The 17,138-nt window shown below is 39.8% G+C and overlaps 1 protein-coding gene across 2 annotated transcripts; it reads right to left on the bottom strand.

Annotated features, from left to right (window-relative positions):
• Positions 1-4,575: 4,575 nt before the first annotated feature.
• iqce (IQ motif containing E) lies at positions 4,576-15,736 on the bottom strand. 2 transcript variants are annotated; one of them, XM_010733618.3, is made up of 21 exons: positions 15,312-15,736; positions 14,521-14,556; positions 14,358-14,403; positions 14,102-14,251; positions 13,066-13,167; positions 12,833-12,903; positions 12,292-12,405; positions 12,151-12,201; positions 11,984-12,054; positions 11,830-11,902; positions 11,518-11,558; positions 10,599-10,750; positions 9,082-9,137; positions 8,751-8,980; positions 8,454-8,561; positions 7,874-8,144; positions 7,674-7,760; positions 6,389-6,516; positions 6,208-6,299; positions 5,002-5,094; positions 4,576-4,731 (listed from the first exon to the last, which is right to left on the bottom strand). In XM_010733618.3, the coding sequence occupies exons 1-21, from the start codon at positions 15,381-15,383 to the stop codon at positions 4,616-4,618; spliced, it is 2,160 nt and encodes a 719-aa protein (XP_010731920.3). In that variant the 5' UTR covers positions 15,384-15,736; the 3' UTR covers positions 4,576-4,615. The 2 variants fall into 2 exon arrangements, with proteins under 2 accessions (XP_010731920.3, XP_010731919.3); XM_010733617.3 differs by having other exon boundaries at positions 5,002-5,100.
• Positions 15,737-17,138: the final 1,402 nt, after the last annotated feature.

A 17,138-nucleotide genomic window follows, 5' to 3' on the forward strand; every position in this document is an offset into this window, starting at 1 on the left:
TGTGAGGGAGAAAGAGGGAGGGAGGGAAGAGGTGCAAATGCGCAAAGAGGCCACCCCCTAACGCTGAAACGATGGTAGCACATGTTACAGTAGGGCCTTCAAGCGTCCACGCCAGGGGCGTATATAAAACCAATGCGGGCCCCCAGAAATGTGTTCAAATAACTAGGTAACACCAACTCTGCCATGGGTTTCTTCCACACCTCTGCATCTTATGCCACAGATTCAGACCATTAAACTTTTAACATACTACAAATACCTCGGAGTGGTGATTGACAACAGACCGGACTGGAAATCTAACACCGAGGCTGTGTACAAGAAAGGGGATGAGCAGACTCTACTTCCTGAGGAAGCTGAGATCCTTCTATGTGTGCAGCAAGATGTTGGAGATCTTTTCAGTCCTCGCTGCCAGCTGCAGCGAGGACTGTACCCTCCACACACGGGGCGGCCGCTTAACCCACTACGCTACTGACCGCCTCGATGTTGGAGATCTTTTACCAGTCTGTTGTTGCCAGTGCCATCTTCTTTGCTGTTGTTTGCTGGGGCAGCAGCATCAGAGTCAGCGACACCAACAGACTTGATAAGATCATCAAGAAAGGCTGGCTCTGTTCTTGGACTCAGACTTGAGTCTCTTGAGACTGTGGTGGAGAGGAGGACGCTGAATAAACTGTTATCCATCATGGACAATGAGCAGCACCCTCTCCACCACACAGTGGACAGACAGTGGAGCAGCTTCTCCCACAGGCTGCTACAGCTCCGCTGTCGAAGGGACAGATACAGGAAATCTTTCCTGCCACATGCCATCACACTGTACAACAAAAGCTAAAGCATAATCTACAGTCACATCACATTTCTCCCTACTTTGTACATATCAACACTGCCAACTTGCTGTATATACATCTGTACAATATATTTTATTTTATCGTATTTACTATTGCTTTTTGATATTTTATTATGTATAGTTTGCTTTATAGTATATTTTTATTTTTTGTTGTCACTTGTCACTTTGTGTAATGCTGCTGCTGCACTATAATTTCCCAGCTTGGGATAAATAAAGTATATCTATCTATCTATCTATCTATCTATCTATCTATCTATCTATAAGGTGCTTTAGCTGTTCAGTTTAATACTGATGCCTCTATATGCACTACATAAACAGGGAACCATCAGTGAGAATAAAAAAAATAATTAAAAAAAGTAATCGCTAATGCCTGCCATTGGGTTGGGTGAAATAAAGTGATGAAAATACTAACATTTTTGTCCACAGGGGTTGCCAAAATCAACACTAAATGAAAGATTTCTGTAGCTGCTTTAAATAAAAGTCACATTAAAATGTACTCCAGTAAACGTTACTGTTCTACATGTCTAAACAGGTGGGTGCTGTTTGTTTGTTAAAACACCTTTAGGCTATACACTAAATGTAAGCATACACACCAGTGGCCAGAAAAGAGACTTTAATGTCTAATGTCACTACCTTCACTACTGTCTCCTCTTACTCTATTTTTAATTTAATTTAATTTTTTCACCCTGTTTTAAAGCTTTGTTTTAATACTGTTATTACAATATGTTTTTATTACCATTCATTTATAATCTGAACCCATATTTTCTTACAAATTATATTCATGTTCATTGCTGCCTAAAAAACAACAACATAAATTTGCCTACTGACCCAGACTAAACTTCCAGTATCATTCAAAGTTAGAGTTGAGTTTGCTCACATTATTAACTGTCACTGACTCATCAGTTTATCACACCATACTTTAGCCACTTCATTATCACACACCCACTGTGAGCTACCGCTACAAAAGTGTCGGGGAGCTCTGATAGATAGTCGTGTAGTTCATTATTAGTTCATTATCATTATCAATAGGAGAACTTTTTCTCTCATTTTCCATGACTGAAAAATTGGTCAACTGTCGGACCCCTGAGGCAAGCATGTAGATCCGGGAACAACTAGAAATGCAGGGCCAAAACAAAACAATCGCCAACACAAACACAAAGTGTTTACACTGATAATGTATGTAACCGTAACTTGCATAGGATCTGGTAACGTCCAAACCTGATCCTATGCAAGACCTGTAGGTTATCAGGACCTGCATGACAATCCACACAGGTGAGAAGCCATATCCTTCTAAACATGTGGGAGAACGCCACGTGAGAAAAGCCCACACTGGTGAGAAACCACAAAACTGCAACACTTGTTGGAAAAGATGTTGTTCAATTCAAATCATCAATTCATGTAAGAGTTCATACAAGCAAGTAGTCTCTCTACATAAATGCAGCAACTTTTCTCATACCTGACAAAAAAATCGAAGAACAGCACAAACCACCAAGCTGAAACTCCTCTGGACTAACATGAATACACTTTATTAATAGCTATATTCATATCGTAGTGTAATTAAGTAGTACATTGTCAATAATGCTATCAAGCTGCATTACTCATATTTCTTTATAACAATAATAATCTTCCAAATGTTTGTTGCCCAGTGATTAGTTCCTACAAATGTTTGGCCTGTTATATGAATATCATTTTAATAACAAATAATAGTTACTTCTTCTTTTATTTCTCATTGATAAACTCTCTCAAACACTTAACTGAAGACAGTTTGTTGTTTGATTACAAATGAAACATTTATATGTGCAAAGACTACAATGTTGTCTTCTAGCTAGCGTTAAATCAACACGTACATGCAGCTTATGCATGCATAAATATAGATATTTAGATATATTTAGAGCTAATTTTAACAGGGACTGCTTTGTTTACCTCCACTGGATGTCACACCTTTAAGTTCCAGCCTGTAGTGGAAGCGAGTTAACTCTTGGTTACACATCTGTCTTGTTTGTGTATTATTTTGTCAGGTATTAGCTGTGGCGAAACCATTCCAATCTCTGGCTTAGACAATAAAATTGTTTTATCATGTCACAGAAGTATAACACTTCTGTAATGAATACACACAGGGAACTATTAACCATTTAACCATTAGAGGCACATAGAGGCCAACTCATTTTCTAGCATGTAAGGCAGCCCGCATCACATTTTATTTCCTGGAATGGCACCCTGGAGGGAACTTTATGTTTTATCTATCTTTCTCAAACATGGGAGCACCAGCAGGGGAAATTTTATGTGGTTCTTCACTTCTACAGGTTCCAATACAAGACTACTCGACTGTATGCGCTCCTGTATGACAATTCAAACATGCAGATCCTCTTCCCACAGATGTTGCAGTTCTACAGAACCTCACCAGTGTGGGTTTTTCTCATGTGGACCAACGAGCCACTATTACATCTGAAACCTCTTCCACGTGTTAGGAAAGAACTGGGAAAGACTGGAGGTACAACAATGTAAAAATACATGAGAAGAATAATGGGACATGAAAAAGAAAAAACTAAATTCTGTGACACAAACTTTATTCATGTTTTTGGCTTTTCTCTAGTGTTTGATTTTTCTGATGCAACTGCTAACAAGACATCTGTGTCTGAAACACCCTAGAAGGGACCCAAAGGGAAGAGTTCTGTGCTTAATCCACATGACGTAATTTTATTTCCATTTAACCCAAACAGCTTTCGACTTCGCAGTACTTCAGTAAAAAACATGCAGATACTTTCCACCATTGCTTTCTGGCAAGAACAACATCACATAAAGGTTTTATCATAAAAACAGCATTTTATTGAATGTTTCAGAAATTAAGTTACACACATCATGTGGGGAAAAGTGCACTCATTCATCATCTTTGTTGACATCTCTACAGTTATTGTCTGTTTCAGAGCACAAACATTATTGGCATTAGACAAACTTCTTGTGTGTCCTCCACTGTTCTGACTGTGTGTGTGTGTGTTTAGTATTGCAGCAGACTGATCTATAATTTATTCACAGTTTGACTCAATAGTGCATCAGTTGAGAATTATCCCTCAATCATACCTCAGAATCAGCCATCATTTATTAAGCATTCATGATAGATTTGGTTTAATAGTGTTTATATGTTGAAAATCAGACATGTCAAAATATATTTCATTCATTATTTCAAGCCTGTGAAATCCAAAAAGGAGTTTACAGTGATGTGGCTCACTTGGGCCATTCAGTTTAAGAGAAGTCGATACATTTATTACCGTACATTTAATTTAAATATCCATGCAGTAGGCACTTGGGCAAACAAAACAATCTTTGAGAAAACATATGACTAATTTAAAAAAAAAAGGGCTATTTGGCTGAAATGACAAAACAGAAATACTAGTTTAGAATTAAAGGTGGTGTCTATTTCATGTTCGTGTGCTTTCTCCTGCACTAAAAGAGGATATCCTATAGCCTCACATCAGCACTGGGATACATCGACATATTGTATTTTGACTTAATCCTAAATTGGATCAAGGTGAGATGTCTATGTGCCTCTTAACTTCGTGTCATAAAAGACCCTGTACCCAACTTCCCAGAATACTCTGGTTATTACTAGAGAAACAAAATGTGCTTACACAGGCGACAGTTCAATGTAATCCTGACTAATACTGGAATATCCCAGCGATCATTTGAATCGACATACATGTAGAAGTTCTTCCAGCCTACACCCTCTCTCTCTGTCTTTTTCTCTCACACACACACACATATATACAAAACCCAGAAGGTCTATAACATTAAGACTTCTCTGCTTCTCAGAGGACGTGACGGAGACACGATGATGTCATCTGAGTCATCTGAATCAACTGCAGCGGCTCCACCAGACTCGGCTGTGCAATGAAGCTCTGTTTGGTTTGTAGGAGATATACAAGTGTAAGTGTACACCATCACACTTAAAGGAAGGTGCAATGGATAGAATTGTTAATCAATTTTCAATTTGCATATTTCATGAATGTTAATGATTTTTTTTTAAAGATTTGGTTTGAGCATGTTTCCATCCAACAAAATCTAAATAGATTTAAGCATGTACACATATAAAACTGTGGCTGGCCCAAAGATCTTGTGAGGTTTTAACAGTCAAAACACAAAGAAAAGATACGTTAACGCTCTCTAACCTGTTGTGGGCATCATCCTGGAAGAGTGAGTGCTAGAGACAAGCCAGTGGTCTTCTTCCTCACCGAGCTTTTCATCCTCTTTATGAAGGGATGCTGCACCTTGGCAACAAAACAACATGTTCATTAACCAGACGCTCAGCCCACAATTCAGACACATCCTCAAACAAATATAAATCTAGATGACGCAGCTTTTCAACAGGATACATTTAAATAACTTTGTCACGTCATGTTTAAATGTGAATTCTTCATTTACATTCCACATGCAATTAGACAATGTCATGTCAATGATTAATAATTGCAATAAAAGTGATGACAAACCTATGTCCACAATAAAGACCAAGAACACGAGCTAAAACTAGTTCAGTCTCAAATCTCTCAGTGAAGCCCACTGCAGATCAAAGACAGGGGCAGTCTTCTAAACATGCAGAGGAAAAAAAAAAACGCTGACATTGCTGCTCTGCTCTCTGCACCCATCTGCTGTCAGCCTATCGGAAAGTCAGGGAGACGGAGGGGAAAGCGATGGGGGGGCCTAAGCTTAGGATAGGCCTTTTGAACTTCGGTGGAAACTTAAGATCTTTAGGGGTTGTGTGAGGTAGTGACATTACTGGTCCACAGGGCTTCTGAGTGTCCTCATCTGTCTTTGATAAGAGGCTGTCAAAGCTGTCTGGTGCAGAGGAGATGGGCACTCTGGAATTAGATCAGCGTGCAGGCAAGATCCATCACTACTCATAAAAGGCGTCAGGGTAGACATGATTAGCAATTTGAGGTTGAGAGCGGGGCGATGCTATGGTGTTGCACACTCAACAATCATCATCTGAGCACTGACCGACACTCTTGAGTGGTCGTATTAATGGTGCGTTTTACCGTTACACGCGTTTCTACGTCTCTACCATAAAGAAGTCCCATATCATCAGTCAAAACAAGTGTGACACTCAACTGTTGATCATGGCTGCAAGAAAAAACTCACACATATGCGACAGCATTAAACATATTCACTGAACACAGCATGTGTGTGCTATAAACACATGTGTGGATGATTGATGCCATGAAGATAGTTGAGTAACTACACCAGCTGGGATAGGGTACGATAGGGAAGTGACTGGGGTTTTGTCTACCCAAATCTTTTTTTTTTGGACAATAAAAATGACCTGAATCAGTTACTTATTTTATATTTATGTTTCACAAAAAAGTATGTGTGAACCTCACCTGTTCTGCTGTTTGTGTGGGCTGAGCGCGCTCTTCTTGGTACCAGCGTAGGCAAATTGCTTTCCATTAGAGAAGGCACAGAGATTCCTGAACTAATGCACAAACACACACACAAAATGTTTGACTTTATGACTGACTGGATATGTTCTTTTAACATTTTGTCTGTGCAGACATGAATCACCTCTCTATTGCAAGACTACAGCGAGCCAGGTGTCCCCTGAATACAGACTGTATCATCGTCAAGGCAACCACATCCGGCTCTCCTTCTAAGGAGGACGCAACATCGCTGCGATTTGTCGCTTCTGCAGCCTGAAACGAGGAGATGAGGAAGAGAAGGAGCAGGAGGGAGAAAGAAAGAAGTACAGGAAGGACAAGGGATGTTCAGACTGTTCAGAGATGACATGTTTGTGGTGAGACAGAAGGAGATGACCACAGTCTTAGAAAAGACTATTCAGAGTCATCTAGTGGTAATTTGACTTAACTGCAACTCTGGTTCATTTCAGCTCAAGTCTGTCCATAATAATGTCTAGCACAAGGGCCAGAATTAGCACCCGCCTCTCGCCAAATGTATGAAAAAAATCTGCTTTGGTGAACAAAATAAAATGAGGCCAGCCCATCACTGGTGCTGGAGCTGCTGAAATAGGCCAACTTTACTACAAACTCAGTACTCATCACTACAGCACATAAGTTGATGATCATGTTTTGTTTAGCATTGACTCTGTACATTTGTAACAGCTTTTAATGCATGACCGTCAATAATTTGCCCATCGTGGCGACGGTTATTTAGCTATCAGTGTTTCATTTGTAGTAAGTATATAAAAAAGTAGAGTTTATATTTTTCTTCTGTACAGTGAACACAATATCTGGCCTTTCACAAACTATGAAACTATGCTCATCGAACCTCGTTACAGATAACTAGAGTACCTTAACTACTTCTTAAAGCATGCATTTGGCTGCAGAAATGTGCTGGTACTTCTATTATACAACGAGAGGTGTCTCATCCATTTCACTACACGACATGTCCTGAGATAACTACCTGTATGAATGTACTTATTTTAACCTGGTGCCTGAACCTAACCAAACTGCCACCATTTCAAGGGTGTATGTAGTAGCTGTGTCCTGTGTGTAATAGTAGAAGTACTATCGTTGCGGTGTGTGGAGGTGTAGCCAAGCAGCAGCCCTCCCCCATGGACACTTGGCCTATCTCCTCCGGAGCTGTGATCCCGAGCAGCAGCAGGCCGGGCAGGGAGGACTGTGATAACCACAGAGGTCTGTGTGTTTACGGGGAAAGTATAGAGGGACTACAGTAACTCTGTAGTCTAATAGTGTGAAAATGTTTAGATTAAACATGCTGCTAAAAGAATAATTTGACAGTGATGCTGATGGGTTACCACTCGTGAATATTGTGATGTGGTGTCACGTGATTCGGTGATGTGAAGTGTTTGGTGTGTATGTGTGTGTGAAACCTTATTCTGTGTGTCCTTCAGCAGGTCCTTGAGCTGTGACTCTCTCAGGAGGTGGCCTCTTAATGCCGACTGCAACATCACAATGTCCTTCAGATAGAAAGCAGAGAGATGGAGAAATGTGGGACAGGGTGTCTGGATGTGTTTTATGTAATATTTCTCCCACACATCAACAACTTCTTCTAATGTGATATGTTACGTACCCTATTTCTGTGCTCCCTCCAGTTTGTCTGAATGACCAACGCTGCTTCTTCTCTCTCTTTCTTCTCTGCTTCTGTACCCGATTCTTCCTCTTCCTTCTCTTCTTTACCTCGGGCGTCCCTGTCATCTTCCTCTTCCAGTCCAGCTTCAGCCTCATGAGTGTCCTCATTGTCCTTTGGCGACGTGGCAGAGAGAGAGGAGAGCTCGGCTTGTGCAGATTTACTTTTGTCTTCAAGAGTTTGGATCCTTGCCAACAACTCGTCCAACTCCTGTCTGAGAAACACAAATACACACACACACAAATACACACATAAATAATACATAAACAAAGGACAAAACACAACTAGCAGCCATAGTAAATGTCCTTTAACAGTTAGCAGTTTGTTTAATTAGTTACTTAGATGGTTTAGATTAAACAAACTGTAAAAGTTACTTTACTTTTTATCTAACAGAGTAAAGGGTAGCCTGTAAACAACTCATCACTCACACTGCCACATCTCCTCCGGTCATATCCGTTTCTTTCCTGACTGGTATATATTTAGACATTATTTGAATAATAATTACATCACAGGTAAAGCATACTTATGCTGCTGTCTCTCTTTGTCCCATTCTTTTGTCTGTTCAGCTTTCCATTGTTCTGTGTCTTTCTCCAGTTCTTCTCTCTCAGTCCTCAACTGTCTCAGCTCATCACTGAAAACACAAACACAGATTCAGTATCAAGAAAAAAAAAACTGATGTAACAAATAGTTTCCTTCCTCTTGTGTGTGTCATGAATTTCGATATTTAGCATTTATTGGTTAAAAAGATGGATACACTGCATGTGATACATACAAAGCTGGAGGTGAACTCAGTGTTTGTCTCTGGTTGCTGCTTACTCACTCTTTACTTGACAATGTATCTTGAAGCTCCACCCTCTCCTTCTCCAATTGGCTGAAGCGTTCCCTCAGATCAAAACCTTCCTCCCCTTCCTCAGTGATCGTTCCCACGGAGACGACTGCCTCTGTTGCCATGGTAAACCCCAGACTCTCTGTGGGCGTGGCCTGGACCTCCTGATCCAATCGGCCGCTGCTCTTTGCTGACTGGGCGTGTCTTCTGCTGTCCTCCAGCCTCTGATAGGAGGAGAGAGGAGTCGGTCTGTGATGAAGCTGCTGTCTGTGACACTGATGACTGTGTGTGTTTACATGAATAACTAGTTACAGTTTTCTCTCACCTTCTCCACCTCCAAGAGCCTTCTCAACAGTCTCTGTTTACTCCACTCTCTGTAACCTAGGACACACACACACACACTTTTTTAATCAGCACTACAGTATGGAATATGACACCACAATGGTGTTTCATTCTTTACTGTCATAACAACACAGTTAACTACATAGATCTGGATTAATTCAAAGAGATTTGATATTTAGCTACTTTGTTTACAGGGCTTTTGATTTTGATCTTATTTATTTTTATAATTCTTTTATATAATATGTTATATTTTTTATTTTAGTTCGTACTTTTAGTTATTATTTATCTATTCCCACCAAAATAATCAAACATTTCAGTGTATAATTTGTTTCAAAACAAAATATATTTTATGAGAATGAAGACAAAAAATCAAAAAGTTGATACTATATTGTCTGGGGTGGGCAGTGTGATGTCATATACTATACAACAATACATTAACATTTACATATCGTCATTTAGCTGATGCTTTGATTCAAAGCTACTTAATTAAAATATAAAAAGGGAAACAATCAATCAAGGTACAGTGTGACAAGGACATGTTAGTGCAGCAATAAATACTACTGCATAGAATCAAGTGGCAGTGGGAGGACATTTAGTATGTCAAGTTGTTGGTAGTGCTAGGAGGAGAGGAGGTACTCTCTGAAGAGCTGGGTCTGCCTGTATAAGGGCATTCAAGCAGGTGGGTGCAAAACCAGGGACTACTTTGTAGTCAGCATTAGGGATTTAAATTTCATGCTGGCTGCTACAGGTAGCCAGTGGAGCTTGATGAGCAGCGGGGTAACATGTGCCCTTTTGGGTTGATTAAAGACTAGGCAGGCCGCCACATCCTGCATCATCTAAAAGAGTTTCACTGTGCAGGCTGGGAGGCCTGTCAGGAGGATGTTACAGTAATCGAGTCACAAGATGACCACAGCCTGTATCAGGAGTTGGGGAGCATGTTGAGTCAGGTAAGGCTTGATTTTTTTGTGCGAAGCAGCACAACCAGAGGCAATTTGTCAATACAGAATAGATTTATACTGTTTATACCACTTGTAGTTATTAGTCCTTTCTTGTTGATGTTAAAAATCAATAAGCAGAACTACTTTATGGCAATGTCTCACTTTGTCTAATGTCATCTATTTTATTTTAAATGGTTTCTGTCCTGTATCATGATAAACTGTATCCATTTTGCACACTCCTATATACTGTGTAATTGTTACCTGAGTCCTCACATAATTTTGATGAGCAAAAGATTATATTCCTTCTTGATATATCAAAGTAATTAGCTCAAAAATAGTAATGTACTTGCTGAAAAACACACACCGATGCAATGATGTGATGTTGTCACAGTCTTAACCTGATTTTACACTCTGTGATCAGAAAGTAGACCAACAAAGCTGGAGTGAAATGAGTAAAAGGTGCCACATTTAGAGGAGTTACAGAAAAAGTAAAATTAGAAAGCGATAAAAGGAATAAATTGGAATGTGGCTGCCAGTGTGTTTTTTGTGTGTGACAAAAGACCTTTGATTCCTCCTGCAGGACTGTCAGTGTTGAGCTCCTCTCTGAGCGCTGCGTTCTCCTGTTGGACCTGCTTCAGGTTCTCAGACAGACGATGAACCGTGGAGCTTAAAGCTTTCTGCTGCCTCTGGGAGCATTTACTCTCTGCTCGACTACTGGAGACAGACAACGACAGGGAGGGATTTCAGTATTTCTGAACATTCATCACAAATCCTTCAACACCCCAACCCTCTGCCTTCCTAAACATTGGTGAAGGAGAAAGGGAAGCAAATGACTCGATCTGTTGTGTCTGAATAACAGGCAGGTGTTCAATATATATTTGGTAGATGTATAAAAATAAACACAACTGTCCAATTTTAGTTCTGTACAATCAAAATCAGCCATATTTACTGAAAATTTAACATTACATGGCAAATAAAGGGTGATATCTTTATAGGATAGGATTTGGTAGTCTTATGAAAAGCATTTGCCCAATGAGATAAATAACAGCAGAGTCAAATAAAGTAAAGTCAATCCAAGAATAATCATGATCACCCCATCTGATGACCTATCTTTAGCCACTTAGACTGACATCAGAGGTTTTTTCAGGGTCCCTGTATGTTGTTACATCTTTTTATGACATGATTTGTTCTCTAGCACAGGGATCTTACATGAGATGGAGCAGGAACGCCCTACTACATATATTTCAAAAGACTGTGTAGCATATTAAGCGTACAATAACATGTGGGGCAGGCCATGTAGTGCTGGCTCACATGATTGCACAAGGATTCATGGGTAGCCTTAATGGATCGTCAATGTTGTGCAAATTATTATTATTTTACAAATAGGCTGATTGATCTAATAATATGTTGGACATGTAAATGTGTGTTTTCACAGGTTCTAGCACAACTAAAGATGGAATATGAAATCAGCAGATGCATACCTCTTCTCTGCAGCTTCTAGAAGCAGCCTCAGCCTCTGGAGCTGAAAGAGGAGACACACAAACGTACACTTTACAAGTTAGGTGAGATTTCTTTTCCCTCAGCTGAGCTCACACTCTGCATCCAGCAAACGTGATGATAATGTCGTCTAAGTGCAAGGTGCACTTCTTTTATGAAACCAGTATTATTAGTCTAAGGTTCTTGCTCTCTCTCTCTCTTTCATCTTTGGTGGTTATCTCAGATGTTCTGCTTTGGAAAATCTGTATGAGGCAACATGCCAAAAGACTTTTTGTATCTAGAAGCACAGATGTTACCTCCTCATAGTAGGTTTCTACTGTGATCTTCAACTCCTCCAGGTTGGTGGTCCTTAGTTCACTTTGTAGTTTACTGGGGGGGAAAAGCAAATCAGCTGAATGTTATCCTGCTTAACACATAAACCAAATGTGCAGAGAAGGTAAAGCGTTTTACCTCAGAGCATTTTCTTTCTCTCTACACTGCTGCTCCAGCTTCAGGATTCTCTGTTTCAGCCCATTGAGAACCTTGATGGATGGACAGAATCAATTTTTACAAAAATCTGTGTGAGATCAATCTTAAAAAATACTCTCTCTGTTCATCAACAGATTAGACATACTCACCACGCTCCCTTCTTTTTTCTTATCCACCAAACTACGAGTATATTCAGATCCCTACAGAAAACAAACAGTTTATTTGATTGTGTTTGCTGTTCAATGTTTCTATGACATCAACAAAAAACTGGAACTATTCAGTGATCATACTTTAGTGGGATCCAACAATTCTTCTATCTGCTTCTCTCTTTTAGCGTTATCTTCCTCCAGGCGGCGCAGTTTGGCTTTCATTTGATGGTTGTCAGACTTCTGTGCCTGCAGACTCTGCAGAGAACAGTGACTGATTGATTAATCACACATCAAGAAACGAGAGGATAAAAAGGAAGAGTAAACATATAAGGAGTGCACACGGAAAAAATTCTGGGGTGCCGAATTAAAATAAAAGTTTTAATCCATGAAAGAAAAAAAAAGTCTGAATCCCCTTTTTCCTCTCTGCAGAGGAATAAAAGTCTGAGTCAGCTGCAGAACAGCACACTGGTATTAGTAAGCATCTGGTGCATTGCTCAAGGTTATTTCAGCAGCCCAGGCACAAGTCATGTTACACTGACGCTCTCCTGAACTGTCATGCAGAAGAAAAATCTCCCACCTCACCACTACTGCAGCACCACCCTGATGCACAATGTGTTCTATTAGTTTTTTTTAAGACTCATCCATGAACAAGCTGAATACGAAACATTCATTTAACTTTTACCTTCTTGAGACGCATAATCTCATCGTACATGTCCTCCTTCTCTCTGTGGTCACCTGAGCTGAAGGTGAAGCCTGCAACACATGAAGACAAATGAGGAGATGGTGCATAATCACACAAAGAGTCTGCTTTCTGACAGCGTCTCCTGAGCCTACTCTTCTGTTTAGCATAAAATGTGACCTTCGACTTCTCCCTCACTTCATTTCTCATTCTGACACACCTACACATTGTCTCACCATTGGATCCAGAGTGAAGGTGCTTGTGTTTCCTCATGCTCAGGGTCTGTTTGAGAAGCTCTGGTGTGACATCGCACTCTGATCTCAGCGTCTGGGAGGCATCTAAAAAAAGTTGCGTATTCAGAGAGAGAGAGAGTTTCGAGATATTTCCCAACACAAATCAATACTCTGTCTGACTCATGCATTTAACACCTTCTGAGAGCAAACTCCCTGAAGCTCCACCAATCCGATTGTTTTATATAAAACCAGATCACATAACAAGTATGCATGATGATAAGTAATGAAGCCATGGAGCTATTTAGTTAGCCAGTTTTAGCTCTTCATTTTGACTGTGCAGCCTGCAAATTTCTGTAAAATACACTGAGGTGCTTCTATTATTTTGTCCTGCTCAATGTCAGTAGGCTGAATATCAGAAACGCCTCTCTGTGTGATGTAATACAGTCCAACGCACCAACAAACTATATCCTGCAAAGTGATCATGAAGTTGGATCAACAGCTCTCTATAAGAGTTTTAACATTACAACCTTCATTAAGGTAGGATTTATTGTAGGACTGTTGTATTAGACTGCTGTGAAAGAATGAAAAAACTTTTTTTATTGATGCCGGTGCTCCCTCACTCTCATTCAGTGTCTCATGACCAGTGCTCGCTCTGTCCCGTACTCTGTCTCTCTCAAATCATCCGACATAAAGCAAATTAAACTTCTTTGTGTCACTATTTTGCAGCATAAATTGCAAGCCGAGTTCACGAAATAAACAAAGCTAGAACACAAAAGGTGTTCAGTCAGGGTTTAGTCCATGAATCCAACTGGATAGCCTCAGTTTTAGAAACACTTCAGGCTGATTGTGAAGGGTTTGAACAGTCTAATCACCTGATTGAAAAGAACTGATTTTCTCTTAGAAAATCGCAGAAAGACAAAAAAAAACCAAATGAAATATTGTTTTAACACTCACAGAGTTCATCGTCAGTTTCCCAAAAACCTACAAGCCAGAGCCTCTGCAACCGCTTCATCTTCAGCTGTGTTTGTGTGGCACTTACCGTGCCCGTTGCTGAGGGACGTGAGGCGAGCCGAGCCGCTCTCCCCAGGTGTGTCACCTCGGGTGTCCCCCAGGGAGGCCCTCGGCAGTCTCCAGGCGGCCACTGCTGCTCTTCTGGGATTCATGTTCATACTGGAGAGGTATGGAGACCCTGCACATTCACATACTGTATGTAAACGATCATGAAATTTTGGAGAATTTGTTACAGCATCTGCACACACACAAAAAACGGAGCAGAGCAACTGAGCGGGTCTTACTTGGAGACGGGGGAGGCTTGCCAGAAGATCTCTTCCTCCTTGTTCTCTGATAGTTAACAAATACAAGATGTTAAAGCGACAGGGAAATGAATCAAACTGATTTGTCTAAAGGAAAACACTAACCCCAAAAAATAAACTACAAACCATGTTAAAATGTGTTTACCTTTTCCAAAATGTCAGCAGAGAAAGAGAAGCCTTCCTAATAGGACAAACAGAGATTTTTGAAATGCTTATGTTTAATTTGTGTCGGTCAAATCAACACTGCAGAGTGACAGTCTAGTCTAAATTTAATCTGAAACACAAAATGCAGCATATTCAACACATTTGAATTGTTCTAATAATTATATTTTTCCACAAAACCTGGCAATACCACCAAATATCCAAAACAGCATCCAGTCAAATCTAAATATTTGCTTTTGAGTACATTTAATTCTCTTTTCTTCATTCCCATTCCTCCTAATTATCCGCTATGTTTCATTTTCAACTTTTCCCACTTTACCTCATCTTCCTCTCGGGGGTGCACATGGTTTTAATTTAAATTCAGATTCATCTTATAGGTTCATGTTAATGTATGTTTACTGTGTCTCATGCTGAAGTCTAATCAGCACTGCAGAAACCAGAAATGACTGAACATAAATCATAACATAAATCATAACATAACATAACATAACATAACATAACATAACATAAATCATAACATAACATAACATAAATCTGGTTATATGGATAAAACAGGTTTACATAAAGTTCAGCACACATGTACTCTGCAGACCTTTAAGAGTCATTCATTTTGCACAGATTTCCAAACTATTACAAGTAGCCATCACTTTTAGTTTTGAAGCCAAAACAAGTGGCATAAGCTGTCATGTTGTGTGCTCTTACAAGAGTGACAAACGACTAACTAACTAACTTAAAGGCTGATTATCATTGACCCGAGCAGAGCCAAACACTCACCAGCTCCTCGCAGTCTTCATCTGTCTGAACATCACTCGCCTCCAGAGACATCTTAGCAGCTGAACTGAACATAGCTACGTTAAGTTGTAAAACTCGACTCTATCCGTGTGTGATCGTCTCATTTTCCTCCCTCACACACACCGAGTCAGAAAGCACTTCTTCAGGTTGCCCCCCCTCTTGCTAGTAGTAAAAAAAAAAACATGGGGCGACAAAAGAGACGTCAGCTGAGCTAAAACTCCGATTTCCGTCCACAATACTTCGGTTTACCCACGTAAAAGGACGACGGCAGACACGGTGGACCATAGCTTTCTGAAATCCGCTAACATGTTGCTGTCTTTCCATGGAGAGGTTACTGTTTTCACATCACTGTTGCGGGTAGAGTCGTCTAGCAACCAGGCAGCTGTTAATGAGCTGTGCTAAACTGGCAGGAGCTAAACCAGAAGCTACGGGAGCGTGCCTTCAAAATAAAACCATAAACTCACTAAACGCTCGCATAAGTTTGACAAATTGTGCTTAATTCAATACATTATAGGAACATATTTAATCTTCTTTAAATATGTTCTGAAATATTGTAAAAAATGTGTAATATTTTATAGAATATATTCAGAACATTTTCAATAAAAGCCTTATTTTGAAAATTAAACCCAGTTGCGCATGTTCGGCTTTGTTGAGCTTGACAGAGTTATTAACTAGACCACAGCCCAGGGCTGAGTGTCAACACTCTTCCCCATCTTCCCTCACTTCTGACTCATTTCCTCTCGTTGCTCATTGGTGGAGAGGCGCTAAACGGAGAGATTTAAAGTGTTTTCCTCCAGTAAGGACGAGAGAAGGAGACGAGGAAATGAGAAGGAAAGCAACAAATTATGACCGCAGCAAATCAACATGGGACTCCCCATGTTGTACAACAGAGAACGACTGCATCTAAATAAAACAAAACAAACATAAAAATTATATGTTTTATATAAAGATGAAAACATCTGTGTTTGTATAATCAGGACAGTGTGGTCTAAATTTATTATGACACATACACAAAATGCAGCAGCTTATTCAACTTATTGTAATAGTTTTAATAAGTGTTTGTTTTCCAGGAAAAACTTGGCAATGCCATCACATTTCAGAATAGAAGAATAGATCTTTATTGGCATTGTCACAGGTACAGTCAGTCAGTGCAACATAAATAAAATCCTAGCGTTAAAATGACTAGTAAGTGTTAAAATAACTCGAATAAATAAGAATAAAAATACCTGAGACATTAAAATGTACTAAAATAAATAAAATTAAACATATGCTAAAATCAAAATAAACACTAAATATGCTAAAAGGAGCATACACCCATTACATAAAACATTAAAACATTGTGCACATTATTTTTTGGCAGCATTCACAGTGACTATTGCATTTGGATAAAAACTGTGTTTGAATCTTTTTGTATTTGCACCAATGGCTCTGTATCGTCTGCCTGAAGGCAGCGTTACAAACAGGGGGGGACCAGGGTGTGAAGTGTCCCTTAGACAACGGGATCTGTGTAGGTCTCCAGATTTCCAACAGTATCCTGACAGTCCAGATATTTACATTTCAACACATTTCTCTCACCTGTCCACCTCATTCCTCCCTTTCTTCCTCCTCTATCTTGACATAAAGTAAGAGCATCCTACCAGAAACAGGGAGTTAAATAAAGCAACCTATCAGCACAGGTAAGGGCATGTACGGTAGATGAATAAATAGAAATGTATGTGAACTTCTTCCCTTCATCTCTCTCTTTTCTCGCATCATCCTTCACCCTCTCCTCTTCTCTCAAACTCTGCAGAGAACTCTGTGGCCTGTTGT

Source organism: Larimichthys crocea, chromosome X, assembly GCF_000972845.2.
Source record: "Larimichthys crocea isolate SSNF chromosome X, L_crocea_2.0, whole genome shotgun sequence".
In the NCBI taxonomy this organism is placed as follows: Eukaryota; Metazoa; Chordata; class Actinopteri; family Sciaenidae; genus Larimichthys; species Larimichthys crocea.

Bases quoted from the DNA above. Each gene is read 5' to 3' on its own strand.
- iqce (XM_010733617.3), bottom strand. From the start codon at position 15,383: ATGTTCAGTTCAGCTGCTAAGATGTCTCTGGAGGCGAGTGATGTTCAG. The intron at 14,404-14,520 runs GTAAACACATTT...GTTAACTATCAG, and splicing joins CTGCTGACATTTTGGAAAAG to AGAACAAGGAGGAAGAGATC. The intron at 12,406-12,832 runs GTAAAAGTTAAA...TGTTCTCTGCAG, and splicing joins AGATTATGCGTCTCAAGAAG to AGTCTGCAGGCACAGAAGTC.